This window comes from Parasteatoda tepidariorum, chromosome 7 (genome assembly GCF_982258835.1).
Source record: "Parasteatoda tepidariorum strain Cologne lab strain chromosome 7, Ptep-v5.0, whole genome shotgun sequence".
NCBI lineage: Eukaryota > Metazoa > Arthropoda > Arachnida > Araneae > Theridiidae > Parasteatoda > Parasteatoda tepidariorum.
The window spans coordinates 51,307,007-51,327,082 of NC_141761.1; the positions used below are offsets into that span (position 1 = coordinate 51,307,007).

General features: G+C 29.7%; 1 protein-coding gene across 1 annotated transcript in view; it reads right to left on the reverse strand.

Moving 5' to 3' along the window:
• The window catches only part of LOC107450648 (kinesin-like protein KIF19), a 78,155-nt gene extending 65,283 nt beyond the window's left edge, over positions 1-12,872 (reverse strand). Inside the window, exon 1 of the mRNA XM_087167831.1 lies at positions 12,659-12,872. Within this exon, the coding sequence (XP_087023957.1) occupies positions 12,659-12,712 (54 nt within the window). The 5' untranslated portion in view covers positions 12,713-12,872. The remainder of the gene's footprint in view (positions 1-12,658) is intronic.
• Positions 12,873-20,076: the final 7,204 nt, after the last annotated feature.

Consider the following 20,076-nt stretch of genomic DNA (forward strand, 5'->3'; position numbering starts at 1 on the left):
TGATATATATTACATAATTATATAAAGTAGAACGATTGGTTTTGTTGAAAAAATTATAATCCTTAATAAGTATTTGATTAGTAAAAAGAGGTAACACCATCATTTTCTACAAGAAAGGTTTTATTTTAGTTTTTTACCTTCATATTTGTCGTGATTTCAATGTTTTAAAATTATTTGTAACCTAAACATTTTACATGTGATTTATTTAATACGAAAAAAAAATTTTAGCTTAACAAGAATAATTAAATTTATGAGAAATTCAAGTGATGATTTAAGGTTATTTTTATAAGTTCAATTTTAAACATATATAATGAAAACTAAGTTTAGGAATAAAAACCATTCCAGAACTAAGTTTTGAAATAAAAAATGATCTAAAGAAACATTCTGTAAATCGTGCAAAATTAAAAATCCTGTCTTCTCATACTATGGAAAAAGTAAATAGAGCTATTATTCTTAATTTTAATATAACAATCATATAACAATCTGCTTTTATGAAATAAAAATGAAGACAAATTGCGATTTTCTGAGTAAACAATTTTAAATAAGCGAATTTCCAATACCTTTTTCTCATTATAAAAATCATATTCTTGATTTAAATATAATAATTCGAAAGTATTAGTTTAAACTGTCTGTCAAATATACAATTTTTTAAAAAGGTTTTTATGTATTTTGTATTTTATTATAAATAAGAGAAAGCTATAGTCACCGCTACATAGATATTTTGCAATGGTTAACTTGTACTTCAAGTTTATAGATACAGTATAATTTGAAGTTCTTATCTAAAAATATTTATTATACAATTTGGCAATTTTTCGTTTCTTTTCGCTCAAGAAGTAACCAAAGCGAAACATAACACTATTACGGTTTCATTTTCTTTTTAATTAACTGTTTGAAACTCATGAAACAGATACAAATCAATTCGTTAATTCTGAGTATATAACTTTTGTGTTAAAAAAAAAAAGTTTAGATAAAATTAAAAATATCTAAGCCTTCATTTTCATTAATTATAAATAGTAGTTTAAACACTTACAAGAGTGTTGCCAGTCAAATCGATTGAAAAATTGATATGAAAATATGAAAGAGAAATTATTCACAGATATAAATTTTCCAACACCAATCAATTAATATTTCAAGCTGCTATCAAGCAAAAATATTCGACAGACTCGAGATTAAAAAACATTAAACTTCAGTTCAACAATAATGCAATTCATTATAATTTTATGGTAGCATAATTTCATTACTTGTAAAAATTAAAGAAAAAAAACGCAGAAAGAAAGATAGAAGAGAAAATAGTATACAAAATATTTTCTTAAATTTTGCTACCATTTATTTTAATATTTGAATTGAAATGAGTTCTTTTAGATTTTTTATTTTTTGTTTCCTTATTTCAGTACAATTCTATTAATAATAATGCACTTTCAAAAAAAATGTATCATAATATTAGTACTACGAACTATATGTTGCAAATCTTCTGCAACCATATATTGTGTTATTAAACATATTATAGTGTAGTCAAATGAAAAAATATGATATGACTTAACTTATCACCATATTGTTGCGCCAAATTTGAACTGTATTGTAGTTCAACATGCTCTAAACTTTCGAATAGAGTATTAAACTGCATATGAAATAAAAGAGGGAAAAAACGCAGTACCTTGAATAAATGATCGAATTGGCTGAATTTTTTTCGCATTAAATTGCAATTGCAATACCTTATTTAAGGAGCTCTTAGACGTAAGCACTACAGTTGATAATTGAAGTTCAAAATTAACTATTATTATTATTTTTTGGTGAAATGTATCTCTGTTATGACAAAATTGCTCCTTTGAACCCTAAATTGGTTCTAAGGTGGGGATAGTGACAATCCCTAAAATATTCTCACAATAGACTGGCACCAAGTTTGAGCATCATTAGCATAATTTTTACTTTTAGCATATTTCAGTCATTTCTTCAAAAAATAATTTCGCTGATCAAAATAAATTTACTCCCACTTATGAAACTCCTCTTATCCTAAGATGATTTCATGCAATATTTAATAATTACGTCATTTGTTGTCTTTTAATTATTACCAACTATGCTCAGTTTCAGTCAAAAATTGCACTTTTATTTAATAATACATTTAATATTAGAAACATTAAAAAAATATGATTTTAAACAAATCTGCTGACATTAAATATTATATCAAATAGAGAAAAAATTAATTTAAGAATAATAATGAATAATAATAAACACTTTTCTTTTAACAAATTTAAGACCAACGTCAGCTTGTTCGAAATTAGGACTTTTTATTTTTATTTCATGAGGCTAGATGAAAAACAGCAACAGTAGTAAAAAACAGCAGATCACTCATTTTACATAAATCGAATTAATTCTTGTGAGGATTATAAACAATTTTGTACTTAGTTATATCTACAACTGCACTCAATAAGCAAGAAAAAAAAAAGAAAAGAAAAAAAAAAGAATATGACAAGAAAAAAAAGCCATTTATTTTACAACCAGTTACACTGAAAAAAATAACGTATTTTGTTTAATTTCTGTCCATCAATTTAAAAATAAACCAATCAATAAATAAAAATATCAGTTAAAAAATAAAATGTAAATATAAATCTGTTTAAAAATGATATTTTTTGATGAGTACGTTATGTTGAAATTGTATGTTGGTACAAAACATTTTAATCACCTAGACTTATTGCGCTTATAACTTGTTTTATTAAAACAAAACGCATGATAAAACGTAACTATAGCAACTAATTTAATGCAAGGCTATCTTATTCAAATATTTTCACAATTTTTTATCATGTAAAAAATAAATTTAAATATGTTCCATTTCACAAGAGTTTAATTGGATTTTATTATCTAGAGTTTATAAATGATAAGTTACCATATGCTATTTATAGTGCTTTTTAATGAAAAACTCAAAAGTGAACAACGATAAATGTGAAGAAGGGTACCGAACGCGATGTTTTTCGTTCTAAGAGACCTTTAAAGAAAACTTGCGGTTCACAATAAGATAAATAGTTTCGAATTATGACTTTTGATTCATTGTACAAAATAAGTGATACATTCAAACTATTCGGTAAACAAGAGAGTAGTTTTGGATTTTTAGTATAAAATAAAACTCCTCAATTCTTTTCTATCCAAAAAGTGAATTTTAATTAGTCAAATATTTTCCCATCTGTTTGGCCTTCTTTCTGGTAACTTATTCTCAAGCTCATAGAACTTTTGGTCTTTATTAGCAGAAAAAAAGAAAAATAAATAAATTAACCAAGTGCTATTTAAGGACATTGTTTTAACTAAAATTTTTACCATTTAATAAGTTTTACAGTCCGATGGTGTTTGATAGTGCACCCCAAAATAGCCGGCCGTGAACCGGTGAACATTTGATAAAATTGGGAGGGAGGAGGAACGTTGATTGTTTTGATTTAATAATTTCAATTTAGTAGTATATAATCATGTCTTCAAGGGAATACAATTGCATGCGTGGTATTGGTGCCGCCGTACTTGATGTCTCTCAGCTCTCGGTTAATCTGTTGTCCATAGAATGTCATACAAACCTGAGAGAAATACACCACAGTACATAGAATGGAAATAACGTTATGTTCCTTGGGCAGCCCGGTGTTATTTGATTCATGAACTGGTACAGGTCCGCGGGTTCAGGCCATTGGTGGCACTACGAGAAATCGCAAAGGAATCTTGTTCCATCTCATAATGCGAGACCTTCGTACGTATCTTCAGCAATACTTACGAAATTATTAAGGCATGTTTGGGAAATAATATCGCATCGTAACTTTTTGCGAGAGCCCTCGGAACCTTTTCTGAGGAAGGAGTGAAAGAATTATTTAAACGTAAAATTTCTTCTGAGATGCTTAAGAGGTGAATATAGTTCTTTTACAAGGAGAGTTGTAGCAGGGTATTTTTCTCCTTAAATTTTTCTAGTTTATTTTTAGCAATCTTTTTTAACTTGTTTTCCAGATATTCAAGCTTCTAGCTTAGTTTTTCATACACAAAGCATACCCAAACAAAAATATTTAGTGAAAATTTTGGCTGAAAGCTAATGAGGGAAAGAGAACTGGAAGTCCTCGATTGGTATATCCTCATAACTTTCTCACGAGAATTTCGGGAAGTCTGCCACCTCAATCCGCTTAAATTGAATTTTTTTTTTTTTTTTTTTTGCAAGCAGATTATTAAAAAAACTGAAAAAATCGCACCTTTAATCAGAGTCAAACTTGGTACATGAATGTCCCACATACAAAGCTTTAATATTGGATTGGAGGCTTTCTCAGATTTAGCCCATAATAATAATGGTTTTCAAAATGGCGAGGCCTAAAAAGTTTTGATGCACTCCATTTATTTTTTTTCTTCTTTTGACTATTTAGAATGATATCTATTAAAGGAATGACTATTTTGGATATTATATGCACATAGCTTTTTTTTCTTATCTTAATCAATGTATATATACATCTACATATACATACAATGTATTCATACAATGTATATATCACTCTTATCATCTATGTCACCTGTTCCCTTCACGCGTTGAACCCCATTATTATTTTACAATTGTTTTGGTGTCTTGATGATAAGCAGGTTGTCATATTAAAAGTATGTGTATTATTTTACTTTTTATTATAATTTCCCATTTTTAATAATAATAATTGTATTTAAGTCAAATTTTATGGATTAATCAATGAGAAATTCAGTAATTAAAGCAAAAAAGGTGTTTTTCATGAAAAATTAATTCTCAAGGTATTTTTTTTCGGACAAAAAACTTTGCTATGTTATTATAAATGATACCTACTTTCCTACTCTCCTCTGTTATTTTCGCCCTTTTTTGTAGGAAGTAGGGATGATATGAGGGGGAGAATTACATTTCTTATAGAAAGGCAAGTGAGGTATTGTTTCCGATGGTTTTATGGAATGAATAACGAGCATAGATAGGACTAATGAACGAGCTTAGCAGGACTAACAAATGACAGGGCTAATGTAGACACATAGGCTGATCACAGGTCTAGTGGTTCCTGTACTAAAATAAGGAACCAATGGTTGTGGGTTTGAATCCCACCATAAGCGTGGATGAAACTCTCTAGCAGGACTAACAAATGACAGGGCTAATGTAGACACATAGGCTGATCACAGGTCTAGTGGTTCCTGTACTAAAATAAGGAACCAATGGTTGTGGGTTCGAATCCCACCATAAGCGTGGATGAAACTCTCTCTCTCTCTATTGTATTTCACGCTGAATTGTGATCAATCCCGAAGCTAATAGTTTAGAAGTTATAAGGGTGTTTTGCACAAAAAGTAGAAATTTATTTAAGCATCTGATATTAACGTCTAAACAAGTGACCCATTATTTCCAGTGTACTTTTACGTTGAATTAAATGAAACTATACACGGGTCAATGGAACAAATAGTTCAATGGTTAAAGCTGATTTTATGTAATAAAAGTACTATTTTTGTCATGACTTATGTATACATTTTACTTTGCTGTCTGAGCACATAGTCTCATTCAATTCTACAGAAAAAGACTGAAAACAATGTTTTTTGTGTTTAGATAGTTATTTTGTTCTATTTTTGAACTACACGTATCATGAAAAAAAACTATGAATTGAAAACTATTATTTCAATTAGCTCAAATTTTATCTCATTTAAATTACTACAGAAATTTTCAACAAAAACTGCATCTTACATGCTCAAATAATCCCTACGTAGCAAAATATATAGTCATATAAAAAATAGTACTTATATCATATAAGAGCACTTTCAAACTATTTATACTATTTACTCGTGCATTGTCGCATTCAATTCAACATGAAAAAATACACTGTAAATACTTCTCATTTGCTTAGATATCAATATCTGATGTGTATATACGTAAAGTACGAATTTGTATCTTTTACCCATAAAACGAATTTGATTCCTAAACTGTTAGTCCGATTGTTTTAGGATTGGTCTCATTGAATTCGACTTGAAAAATTATATCGGAAACAATGCCTCATTTGCCTGTTTAGGAGATATTCAATTCTCCTCCTTATAGTGCTTTAAATTTTAGGGTAAAGAGAGCTTTTTAATAAGTTATTTAAAAATTTCATATCATATACTATATTTTTGTAAAAAAAAATATTGTGAAAAAACATCTATAGCCATACACTTTGTAAACAAATTGTAACTTTTCCAAAACTGGTAATGAAACCTTTTTTACAAGGGTTTAACATTATGACTTGGTTTTTGCTATTCGATTAATGTGGACAAAAGTCCTTTTTACTTTAACCAAAAGCCAAATCAGATATATTTAGCAAGCTGTGTGGGGGAAAACGTATCCACTATACAGGGATTGTAAGCAGCAGTGATCAAGGGAAGGTACTGCTTCAAAAAACCAGGTTCTGGGTGGCCACACGGCACTACTCAAAGGGAAGACCACCGTGTATGGCGTATGGCTGTGGCGCACCGTACTGGGTTTGCATCAGAAACTCGAGCTACAATTGGCACTGCAGTGACACAACGAACTGTTTCAATACAGCTCCGAGCGAGACGCCCTGTAGCTTGAATTTCACTCACTCCAAACCACTGCCGTTTACGACTAGAGTGGTGTCGAGTTAGAGCTCACTGGAGGACAGATAGGAGATCTATTGTGTTTTATGATAAAAATAGGCTCTGTCTTGGTGCCAGTGATAGCCGTATACTGGTTAGAAGGGGGCAAGGCGACGTCTTCTACCAAGCAGACTACGGCCTAGCCACTCTAGACCTACACCTGGACTAATAGTCTGGGGTGCAATTTCCTACGACAGCATGAGCACTGTCGTGGTTATTCCACGCACTATGACTGCAAATTTCTACGTTAACCTGGTGATTCATCCTGTTTTGTTGCCATTCATAAGCAGCATTCGAAAGGATAACACTCGCTTTCTTACTGCTGTTGTAACCCAATATGCTCTGCAGAATGTCGACATATTGCCTTGGCCACCTAGATCACCAGATATTTCAGCAATCGAGCACGAATGGGACATTATTGAACAACTTCAGCGCCATCCACAACCAGCATTAACTATCCCGTATTGACTGACCAAGTGCAACAGGCGCGAAACTCCATCCCACAAAATTACATACGGCATATGCATGACACAATGCATGCTCGCTTGCATTCAACAGTCTAGTGATTGCAAAGGTTATTTATGTATCAGAATTTAAAATGGTTGTTGTTACTTATCTCCAAAGGTCTGACAGCGTCAGATTTTTAATGGCTAACCTATTTAAAATGGTTTTTTTCTTAATTGCATTAACCTGTGGTCTTGAAACTTTAATTAATTATATTTTATTCAGACAAACGCATTGCCGAAATTTCACTACTCCACAATAATTTTTTTTTTGTTGGTGTTGGTATTTTTTTTCCATCAGTTTATTTAGGGTACTACCTGTGTCGACATTTAAAAAGATAGGTTTGCGAGTCACAATCGGGGGCTAAAAATTTTTTACGTTTTTATTTATTTACGTATTATTATTTTTTGATGTATCCGGATACTAATAATTGTCAATTTTGTGCTTGACCGCTTTCTTGTTTATCTTTATGTTGAGTTTGACTGTCAGAAATAAAAAAATTTGGTTAGTTGATACAATTTTTGCTCCAATGATAAGCTTTATTAATTCCTAGGTTATCACAATATTTATTTGACAAAGGAGGTAGCTCTTGGAAAAATGACTTATTTGTCGCTTATTTTTATTAAATATGTCACTTTCTTTATGAAATTTAGGTCTAATTGGTGCTTGTTGATTGAAATTATGACTATTGGCTGGGGAAAATTTTGATTTTGTCGAGAATTATTATAATAATTTGGGCTAACTGAAGTGTTAAGAAATGGCCACCTTGGAGTAATTACAGTTGGTTTAAATAGGTCGAGGGAATAATATCTTTCTTACAATTCGATTCAAGGTAAAACTTAGATATTAATTTATACATAGTACTTAAAGCCAAAAATAGATGAAAAGACAGGATGTGAATAATAAGGGTGAGAAAGTATTTAATTTTAAATGATAAATTAAGAAGAAGATTTAGATAAAGGAATAATATATATATATATATATATATATATATATATATATATTTTTTTTTTTTTTTTTTTTTTTTACATAACGGCAGGCACTGAACTTTTCGTTCTTCGCCATAGAAGATGCCGGAATTGTTACTCATTTAGCGTTACCCAGTGGGCACCTGTGAACCAAAGTCACGGAGGCGAGCAACGTTACCCACGCCATACTGCCACAAACCCGTTCATAGGGTGGGCCACATTCACTCATTCACACAACAGAAGACAACACTGAGAGAGAAACATCCATGCCCAGAGCGGGATTCGAACCCGCGGCCAATGGCTCCGCAGTCAGACACGCTAACCACTCGGCCACCTGGCCGGCATATATATATATATATATATATATATATATATATATATATATATATATATATATATATATATATATATATATATATATATATATATATATATATATATATATATATATATATATATATATATATATATATATATATATATATATATATATATATATATATATATATATATATATATATATATATATATATATATATATATAGAGAGAGAGAGAGAGAGAGAGAGAGAGAAATTAGATTAAAAAAACACTTTTTATTTCTACAAAACTGGGGGTTTCCGTCATATTTGACATTTCACGAAATTTTTATAATTAGCACAGTTGCGTGGGTTAAAGATAGACAAAAAATTTTATAACAGTCAAGAATAAATGTGGCAAAATTATAACAATTATAGAAATAGCCTATTATTCTTCAAAAAACATAATTTCAAAGGACAATAAGAGCCCTCCAATAACAAAATCATACTCCACCGACGCCCAATAAATGATTTTTTACCCCATAAAGAAAAACTGGATCATTAAGAGTAGGGAAAAGAAACTACTTTTAAAGGGCAGGAGATATTTAGATACCTATATGATATTATTGAATTTTGTGCCATCATCAATCAATTTTTGTCAGTTAGCTTGGCATTGAAATAGTATCTTCACCAATCAGTTAGTTACATGGTAATAGTTAAAAGGAATTCTTTAATGATATATTTGTTCAAGAAAATCTATCAATCTGTTTGAGTGAAACATAAAATTCAACACTATGAAATTATTTTCAGACAAGCTTTAAATAGAGAATAGTTAAACAATTAAAATTACAATTTATAACTTATAAATGCCAGTGGGTGCTCAAGAAGAAAACAAGTTGCCTAAACGGATTTTTAGTATAAAATAGCTTATAACGCCATATAATTTTAATTTCTAGCGGGACATTATTATTTGTTAAAATTTTATGGCTTTAACAAATGTTTGTTTAGATTTTTTTATCAGCTGCGGTTAAGGAAAAAAACCTAATAAATTCCTAGTCCATGGCAAAATAAAGTAAATCTGAATATTTGATTTGCACGATCTCAATCAGAATTACTAGTAAATTAAGTTTGAATCTTTTAATTTTAACGAAACTAATATTTGCAATGCTTAACTGTTAGAAATTTCTCTGAAAAAATTACTAAATAGCAATTTATTTAATTGTTATTTTACCATATTCAACCGAAACACTCAAATAACCATTGAAAAAAAGATGATATTCAAACTGTTTAGAGTGAGAAAAAAAAACTTCTATTGATTGTTTTTTCATAATACAGTTAAACAACTAGTTTTCTATCCGCACCAACTACGCCCACCTTATAAAGCCATTTTGTAACGTGTTACTGGGTACATTATGTAGCTGAGATGGCTACTCGGTCAATCTCATCACCCGCTGAACAGGGGTTCGAATTCCTTTATTGATACTGCATTCTTTCTTTCAATATATGAAGAGTTATCAGAGTTTTGCACTTTTTAATCGGTGAGCCTGGGAAATAAGGTTGCAGTCATTGACGCATAAATAGCGCTGCACCCGCAGGTTCCCAATGTCTTTTTAAGTTTCATTTCTATGGTTTAGAAACTATGCTAGTCATTAATGGTTACAAAACCGTATAGTTTTGTATTAACGGTTTTTAACCGTACCAACTGTAAACTGATTCAAAACCGTAAAGGAATAAAAGTGTTTCAAACCATCTCTATGGTTAATCGGATGGACAGAATGCTGCAGCGTATTTTACCATAATTTCAGAATGAAAATTCTAACAGTATCGATGGAATAACTGAAAAAAAAATGGAATTTCAAAAATCAACTCAAAACTTTCGCAGAATTATAAAATCAAAATTCAATTAATATGGAAATCTCTAATTTGGTTTTAAAAAAAACATGCAAAAAAGTGTTTAAATTTTTTCGTAATAACAAATGTAACACGCTCAGTTAAGTTAACTTTTTGAATGGGTGCGAGACAAATTTTCAATTACTATTATTTTATTTCGCTTTTTGAAGGATTTTTTTAAATTTTAGTTTTGGTCAAAGAAGTAATAACTTTTTAAAATAGAAAATCTTGCATAACTGTGCAAGATGAATCGCTGCACCGTCTATAAGGACTTGCATTTATTTTTCCTTGATTTAAAAAAATAATAATAAAAATAATGAAATACGTAAATTTATTTTTTATTTTCTAACCATCGTTGCACAGCCGATACACTTTTTGGGGGTTTACGACTACTAATGTTCAATTCCGTAGCCTTGCAATTTTGAACCCCATTCAGAAGACAAGGGAACTCTCAGATCAAGTATTGAGAGAAAATTCGCCTTCGTAGAGGACTTTTTTGTGAAACTAACTCGCATTTGCGTTACACGCAGAGGAAAACCACGAAAATCTCCAACGGGTAGCCCAACTGCAAAGGGACTCTAAGCCATGGTCCACCTACCACTGAGGATATTTTACGACAGCACTGTTGTTGGAGCGAGCCGGGTGCAGAAGTCGTATCTACCAGCCATCGCTGAGATTCGAACCCGGTTCACCTCATTGGAAGGCAAACGCTCTATCCCCTGAGCCATCACGGTTCAATGAAATATGTAAGCAGTGATTGCCGTATTGAAAAGAGATGAAAACTCCAATCAATCACAAAATAATATATTCTAAGGATTGAAATATGATCTAGTGTACAAACAAATAAAAGGGGTATAATTAACTCATTTTGGAATTATTACTGTTTACACTAATCGACTGTGGATACCCACTTCTTTTCGAAAATTATGTAGATGAATTAAAATATTTTTAACATAGCAATTTTTTAAGTGAAACTTTTTTTTAAAATTTATTTATTAGCAAAATATTAGTTAAAACTTAAAGTAAAATCGCAATTAACGATTCAATTCCAGAAAATTGATTACATAGGAAGATAAAATTGATGTCAAAGGAAGAAATAAGGGAGCAAAAAATAATCTCTTCCTTTAAAAATTTACTTTGAAATTACTTTGTTTTGTTACGGAAAATATGCTACTCTAAAATAAAATAATAATCTGTATATTTTCCTTGCGCAATAGGGCCATATAGTTTAAATTAACTAGTTGAAATCTATGTATTAGAAAAATACACACAGAAGAAATTTTGTATTAATGTGCGTATGAATAAGAGATTAAAAAAATATTTTTTTCAATAGCTATTTTTGAAAACTTTATACTCACATCTTCATTTCATTTTTTTAAATTTTCAACAGCGAATACACAACTAATTTAACTCATTTAGGTGAGATTTAAAAAAAATATCGAATTATAGTTTTTAATAGGTTAAATAATTAATTCAGAAAACTATCAAAGTTTATTGAATTTTTTTAATAAGGTTTTGCTTATAAATAAACTATCAAATCGCAAATTGCCTTTTCACATGCAATTTGTGTTTTGATAGATAACCTACCTCTAATAATTTTTAAAAAAATTATATAATTATCTTTAGCTAACGAAAAAAAGTGAAGTAAAGTGTAAAAAAGTGAAGTGAAGTGTAAAAAAGTGAAGAAAAAAAAGTTTTTGAGCAAAAGTTTTAGAATCTTTTAAAAATGGAAAATTGTATAGCTCAGAAACAAGGTTATTTTTTAATTTGAAACAAATTCTACATTTTAAATATATACCCAGTTTTAATCCAAAGAATTGTTTTAAAATTTCACAGCTATCTATAATAAAGTAATCTAACTCATGCAAAAAATTATAAATAATTCATAAAAGATTTTATTATTGACTCTATTATTCTTGTTTTCTTCTTTTTAATGAATAAAAAATGAATACACTAAATAACACGATAATCAAAATGAATTTTATGGCCTAAATGGTGAAAAAAAATTTGAAAGAAAAAAAAGGACTAAACAAAAACAAAAAATGAACTAAAACAAATATTTTATGTTTGATGAAAAAAAATACTTAAAATATTTTTTTATTTTTAATGTTGATTATTTTCTTTCACATCTGTTTTAAATATGAAATAAATATTTAAGGAAGGGTCACAAAATAGTAAAATTAAATACAAGAAAATGTTTTCAATAAGTTTTAATTTATCAATTCAAAGATAAATAAAATAAAATAAAGTAAATAAGTATTAAATAAATCTGCAGATTCACTTTTTTTTTTTTATCTAGCGTGTTATTACAGAAATTAAACGATCAACTCAGATTGTAATTGAAAATCAAAATTAGTCTCCTTCTCAGACTCCGAAAAAAACAGAAAAGTAAATAAAAGAACAAAACTTACTGTCAACTGTTGCGATTTGGAGTTGTCAGTCTTTGGCGATTTATAATTAGGCATTTCAACCACTCATTAACTTCGGAATCGTTTGAAGTCCTACTATGACTTCAAACATTCCGCCTGCCATTCAAACCTCACATTTATTCCTCTGACAAAAGTGAATTCGATCGCCACTCCAAAAAATATTCTTTTCAACCACTTACCTGAAGAGAACTAATGTGATCGCGATTACTTTTTTTCCCAGTGGTTTCGCTTTGAAGCGCCCCCTCGTGGTTACGTCGAAGCACTTCATTTGATTTCCTAACTGACCACAATTGATTCCAAGAATCGCAAGAAACAGGGATTGTCGTTATTTTCTGATATTCCTTCATACACGGTTGGGTCATGTTAAAAAGGGGTAGTCAAACATGGTTGAGTTATTAGAACTTTTGGAAATTTTCCCAGATCAGTAACCTCGAAAGAAGTTTGACAAAAGAATAATAAATGACAGACGACTGTAAACTTTTTTTAGCTGCGGCAAAAAGTTAACTGTCCAATTTGTTACATAACCAAATCATCTATTTAAAATTTAATATCGCTTAGTAAATATCCATAATTACATGAAATATTCGAAATGAGCAAAATCGGCCGATCAATCAAGTAAAATTTGGAAGAAAATTAAAAAAAATGGAAAGTGAAAGTTTTTAACAGTTAGGTAGGCCTCAAAAATTAAATGAAAATTTGTATTTATGTTGGCTTTTTCGGAGAGAAAGTAAATTCACGTTTTAGAGCCTGTATTATTCAGCTTATTTTTATACAAATGAATTCAACTGTAGTATAGTTCCACAAACTAAGTGTCGTAATTTTTACTAAATGTAATGTCCCTTGTGTCGTAATTTTTAGTAATTAAAACATATTCATTACCATTGTATTATTTTATTTTAAACCCGGCGTTTAGCAACCGACCCATTCTGGAGTTTACGACTATCAATGTTCAGCTTTGTAGCCTAGTAATTTAAAAGCCAACCCAGAAGGCAAAGGAACTTCTGAATCAAGCATTGCACTTTTTGAAAGCACAAGCCCCTATTTGTGTTATATAGAAACCACGAAAACGTCTTACGGTTAGCTCGACGACAAGGGGATTCTAACTCATAATCCGTCTGCCACTGAGAATATTTTATGTCAGTACTGTGGTAGGTGCGGGGAGGGAGCAGATTTCGTATCGACCAGCCAAAACTGTGATTCTGACCTCGGTCACGTCATTCAGAGGCGAGTGCTCTATCTCCTAATACACCGCGACAATTAGCATTTCAAATAAAATAAAATTGGGAGCAGATTGTGAAAGTTAGAGTACAACCCTTTCAAAATTGTATGTCTGGCATTATCAAAAACAAACTTAACAGGGACAGGTTTTGTAATAGATCGAAAAAAATCAAGACATAAAAAAAACAGTAAAATCAGGACATTTCTTGGTATGAGGCATGATATTGTATATATGGTATAATGATACACACGTAACCAGACTAACTAAAAAAAAAAAAGATAAACGACTCAAATAAAAAAAAAATTGTAATTTTTTTATTTAACTGTATTAACAGCAAAATATTAATAAATATGTTGTTTTTAATTTCAAAATTACTTTGTTTAGAACAGAAAGTTCTAACAGGATTAAAAGAAATTATATTGTTTAACACATCCATTATAGTTAAAAATAATTTTAATAGCATAAATTTTAGATTATAATATAATAGTCCCATGTAAAAAAATAATAAAAAACACTTCATCCTAATTAAAATAAGAAAAGTAACCGAGATATCGATATTTAAAGTTTGTATCCAATATGAGTGTGATATTTGTTTGCTTACAGTTCTATTTGATCAACAAAAAGTGCATGTACTTTAAGATTCAATTACTTTTTATTTGCTATGTGAGTGCAGTTTAAATAAAAAACAAATATGAATTAATAGTATTAAAATTAAACGCAGTTTAAATATCGATATTATGGAAATAAGTGTCCTATTGACTATTGAAAGGAATATATATGTAACAGAAAAATTCACTTGATATTAGTAAATTTCGACAACGAGTTGGCCGCTAGAAATAGCATCTCGGTAAGTGATGTTAAATGTAGTTAAACTATACGCATTCCGTCCACAGTGACGTAAGCTATCCTCAGCATAGAGTATATTTACATAGAGTACAGCTTATTTATAACTCTATGATCCTCAGTGGTAGAGGATCATGTGCTAGAGTTGTCCTGCCATCAGACTAACCGTGAGAGGTTTTCTACTCCATAAAACGCAAATGCGGTTAGTTTCATCAAAAAGTTTTCTACGAAAGCTAGTTTGATCCAGGAGCTCCCTTTGTTTTGTGTTAAGCTCAAAATTATTAGGTTACGGAGTAGAACATTAGTAGGTGTAAACCCAAATTTGGGACGGCTGCTCAACGACAGTCATAAAATAAGTTATGCTTAGATTAAAGTGAAAGCAAAAACAATTCTGCTACAGTTAACTTACACATATTGAGGCAACCACCTTGTAATTTTCATTGATTTATACTTACCCCTAAGAATGTCACTTACCTGGTTCTTTCACTAAGCTCTTCAGTAGTGTCAGCATTCGCGTTTTAGATTTGGGTATGATTTCGTAAAGTTGTTCAGTACTGGTTTTTTTATTTACCTCGTACGAAGAACGGTTATTAAGCATAATCTTTAAGTTGTGCAATTTTCATTTAGTAGTACAATTTTCTTAATTCAGAAAAAGAAAATTTTGTGTGATAAATACTTTTTTTAGGATGTCTAATTTGGTTATAATGCATGCATTAAAAAGATCGAGATTTTATAAAACACGTGTTAATCCGATATAATAACCTTTTAAAACTCGATGGAAAAGTCACTTAGATTAACTATAAACTGAACACAAAGAGCTTTAAAAGTGATTACTAAAATTTGAAATTCAGGTATCATAATTTTGTCGAAATAAAAATATTGGGATTTTTAAAACTTCGTTAATCGGAAATTTATTGCGATAACCACCGAAAAAAAAGTGATCGAAAAACTACATTAATTTACATTTGGCTCGCTACAAAATGCGCAATTCAAAATTTTCAAAAAAAATTATAATTTTTCTTATTCTATTCAAGAGCTGCCGTGGGCCGCAAATTGAGTACCTATCATAGTGTATCATTTCTGGATCATACGCCCCTCCCCTCGCACAGCGGGTTTATTATTTACACTACTGTTTATAACCCTTGGATCAAGAGGTATTCAGTGTGTAGTTTTTTTGAGATTGCACACTGTATATGAAACTTAATTTGATTAAAAACTTGAATACTTACCGCAATTTTTAAAATTTATCACTTTAATTTAGCTACGTTTTTTTATGTAATTAGAGATGATAGTTTCTAAAAATAATAATATTAGAAGAGGTAATCATCTATAATGAGTGTTTTAATAAAATTAACTAGAAAAATCACTAGTAAGAAGAGTAAAATAAGATTTAAAAAATAAAAATTTTGTTTTATAAATTTGTTTAAAAACTCGGCATTACTTTCGAGATTACATATATATATATTTATTTTTTTCGAAATACGAATTCACTTTAAAAAACAAATAAGATTTTTATAAAATAAATTATATTTTTAATACAAAGAATTTCTTTTAAGAAAAATAAGAACGTTTTTAAAGCTATATAGTTAGCATGTTTTTAAAAAATAATTAAAAATATTTTAAAAAAAGAAGAATGTTTTTAAAAAATAATAATATTCATAAAAATAAGAATTTCCTTAAAAAAAAAAAACAATATTGAAAATTAGATCTTCCTTAAAAAAAAAAAACTTTGATTCTAAAACCTTAATAAGATTCTTTTAAAATATATATAATGTTATTTAAAATAAGAATTCCCTTTTAAAAGAATACGTATGCTTTTCAAAACAGGAAATTCTTATATTTCCTAAAAAAAAAAAAAATTAACATTTATTTTTTAAAAATAAATTTTAAAGATAAATGCGTATAAAATTTTTGATTGTTGAAAATATAATTCAGTTAGTTCTTCTCGCTGTTTCAAACATCCTAAGTGTATGATCTTGTAATCTCTTTTTTCTAAAAACCTTCCACAGTTCCAAGTTGAATGGTTTAAAACTAAAAATTTGTTGAAACGATTGCAAGCGAACCTTTCAAATATGAGGATGCTCTTCCTCGCCCTACATATTTCATTCGGATGAAAACTGGACCCCAAGGATAAAACAACTTCAAAAATTTTGTTTACTATTGTTGCATCAAAAAAAATATATTATATAGTATTAATCAGTTAATGTTACTTTAATACAATTAAAATTAGCAATTGAGTTTAAGATTTCTTTAATCAAATAATTTTACGGAATGATCAATTTTAAAATCAAATAAAAGAGACGAATCAATAATTCTGAATTTACGCAAGTCCACCTTGCATAATTTGCTATTGCATTGGAATAAATAATAAATAGGTATATGATCCTCGAATTCATCACCATAAAAATTTGATAACATAAAATTGTTAATTGAATTTCTTTCCAAGAAAAAAAAGTTAAAACAATGAATACTGCAGGTAAGGCTTGATGTCTGAACTAGGTAAAATTAGTAGATGGTTCTCGCAAAAATTGGAACTATCAAATTTTTGTATTTCTACTAACGATATTAATAAAAATATAATGGATCAAAAATCAAAACTTTTCGGTTTTTCAAATCTATTTCATTAAATATCTGAATTTTTGTATTCTTAGAAAATGGGATAATCACTCATAAAAATCAGGACAACTAAGAACCCTGCAAGGAAACGACATTTTTCTGATTGAAGTAAACATGACCCTTGCAAAACAGAATTAAGTTTAGTCTTTCAGATTAGTTAATTTATAAAGCTTTTTTTCGCTCAATTAGTTAATTTTTGTACACTAAATATATATATACTTCAAAGGGTTTTGCAAGCAACAACTCCGATTCAATAAATTATAAGCACAATAAAAATCATAACAGCAGACTTAATTTTCGCAGTTTCTTGTAGACAAGCATTAATAGTTTAAATGTTGGAAGTTTTGATTTACTGCAGTATTGTTTACTTTCTTAGTGATTTAAGCATGCCAGCTATTTCTATTGTACATATAATAAAACAAGATTGAGAAAATAAGCTTGCTCCAAACATAATCTAGAAAATTTTAGCACTATCGATTAGTTTGAGATTACTTGTACCTGCATTGATATTCAATATTCCACAACTGAAGCAAATATAGATATGGAGTTTAATTGAACCTGGTATAATGGATATTCGTTAAGATGCCAGAAGATAGTCAAGTGGTCTTGATAAACGCTAATCGAATTATTAATATAGGATAAAAAAACGAAGAGTTTCTCTCTCTTGTAAAAACAAGAACAGTTTGCTCCATCATCCTGAAATTCGGACACCGGCTGCTTGGTGCAAATTTAGCCTCCGATCCTGAAATTTTCATTTCGTTCGGTAGAGTCGCATGAAAAATTGAATCCCCCCCCCCCATTGTTAAAAATGAGACTGCTGCATACATTTTCTTTCTTTCTAACAGCTTAAAGATTACCTATATATTTGCTAGCTTATAGCTCTAATTAAAAAAAAAACTTTTTTTTTTCCTTCCTAGTTCTTTAAAACTTAATTTCTTTTCAGTCATGCCAGACAAACTCGATGATCAGCATGGACATGACAGCATTGGCAAATTACGCCACAAAATCAGTATTTCTAAAGCTATCTAAATCCGCGTAATTACTTCGTTTATAGTTATGATTTTAAAACATGAATCGGTAAATCTAAATAATTTAAAAATCATTAGCAATTGAAGTAAAAGAAATGATTTATTATGCTCTGTATTAAAAAGAAAAATTAATGGAGAAAGGGCATTCATTGAGCATAAAAAATTGCCATACTATTATAGACACCATTAATGTTTAATTACATTTGGTAAGAGGTTTGGTATACGTTCAAAAATACATAATAAATAGAAGATACTTATTCTTTTAGGCCACGAACCATGAAAAATCACTACTTGATTGATTCCATTGTGACTTAATTCATTTTGGCAATATGTACAAATTTTATTTTATTTTATAACCGTCGTTGAACAGCCGACCCAATTTCATGGGTTTACGACTACTTACGTTCAACTCCGTAGCCTTGTAATTTTGAACCAATCCAGAAGACAAGGAAACTCCTGGATCAGTACCCCCAGAGGTATTGATTTGTTGTGGGAACATGGAGGACTTTGAGACTCGACAGATTTAACGTGCATCAGTCACCATTTACTACACGGGGAGTCTTCGGCCGGCGAGGATCGAACCCACGACCTCTTGGATATGGGCCCAGCGCCCTACCGACCAGGCTATCCCGGCAATATGTACAAATTGAAATAAAGAATTAAAATAAAGTACTAAAAAGGCAAGAGTAAATGTGAAATAGTATTAATTCGTTTAAGAGAAACTTAAAAAAATCGCCGATTATTGATGCCAATGATGCTTAATTAATTTTGGTAATAAGTACCAACGAAAAATTTTTTTTTTAAAAGCTATATATTTTAAGTACGATGTGAAGCAAATTTAATAATGACACCAATTCATGCAGGAGAAAAGTAAAAAAAAAAAAATCGCTACATTATTGACGTCAATTAATTTTTTTTTTTTTTTTCGCTATGAGTGCTAAATAAAATGACAAAAAAAAGTTCTGCACTACAAAATAAAATTATTAGACAAACATCGTCTAAGAGAAATATAAAAATCGCCATATTATTGACGCTATTACTGCTCAATTAATTTTAATAATTGCTTATTGAAATTGAAAAAAAAAGCTACGTTATAAGCAATATTATGTCAAAAGCACTTGAACTAATCTATGAGAAACGCAAAAAAATGTCCAACTATTATTCATGCGGATGATGCTTAGCTAATTTTGATAAGTACTACTCGAAAAAAAAAAAGCTATATACTCTAAGAACTATACATCAAAATTAATAGAGAAATGGCACTAATTCGTTTAACAGTTAAAACAACAAGAAATAGCCACGTTCTAGGCGCCAGCGATACTTTCGGTTACGGGCACTATTACCATTACGGAAATATGTACAAATATAGTTAGAATGTATTATATTTAATGCCTATTAAAATTGTATCAATGCCGCGAAAATATAGATACTGTGAAAAGAAGTTTCCACGTTCCCGGGAGAAAAGTGATTGTGGGTATCACGAGTCTTCCTTGAGCAACAGCATCATTCCAACAGATTCTGAATAGAGTTAATCTTTATTTTTAAAAGATGAACTACCCTTGTCCTACCACCGGGAAGGGCAATATATATAATAGCAAATTGAAAAATATAGAATTATTTTAGTTTAAAAATTGTGTTGGTATTAGTCTTTTAATTTTGAGCAGGCTTTACTGATACCAATTAGTCAAAATCTG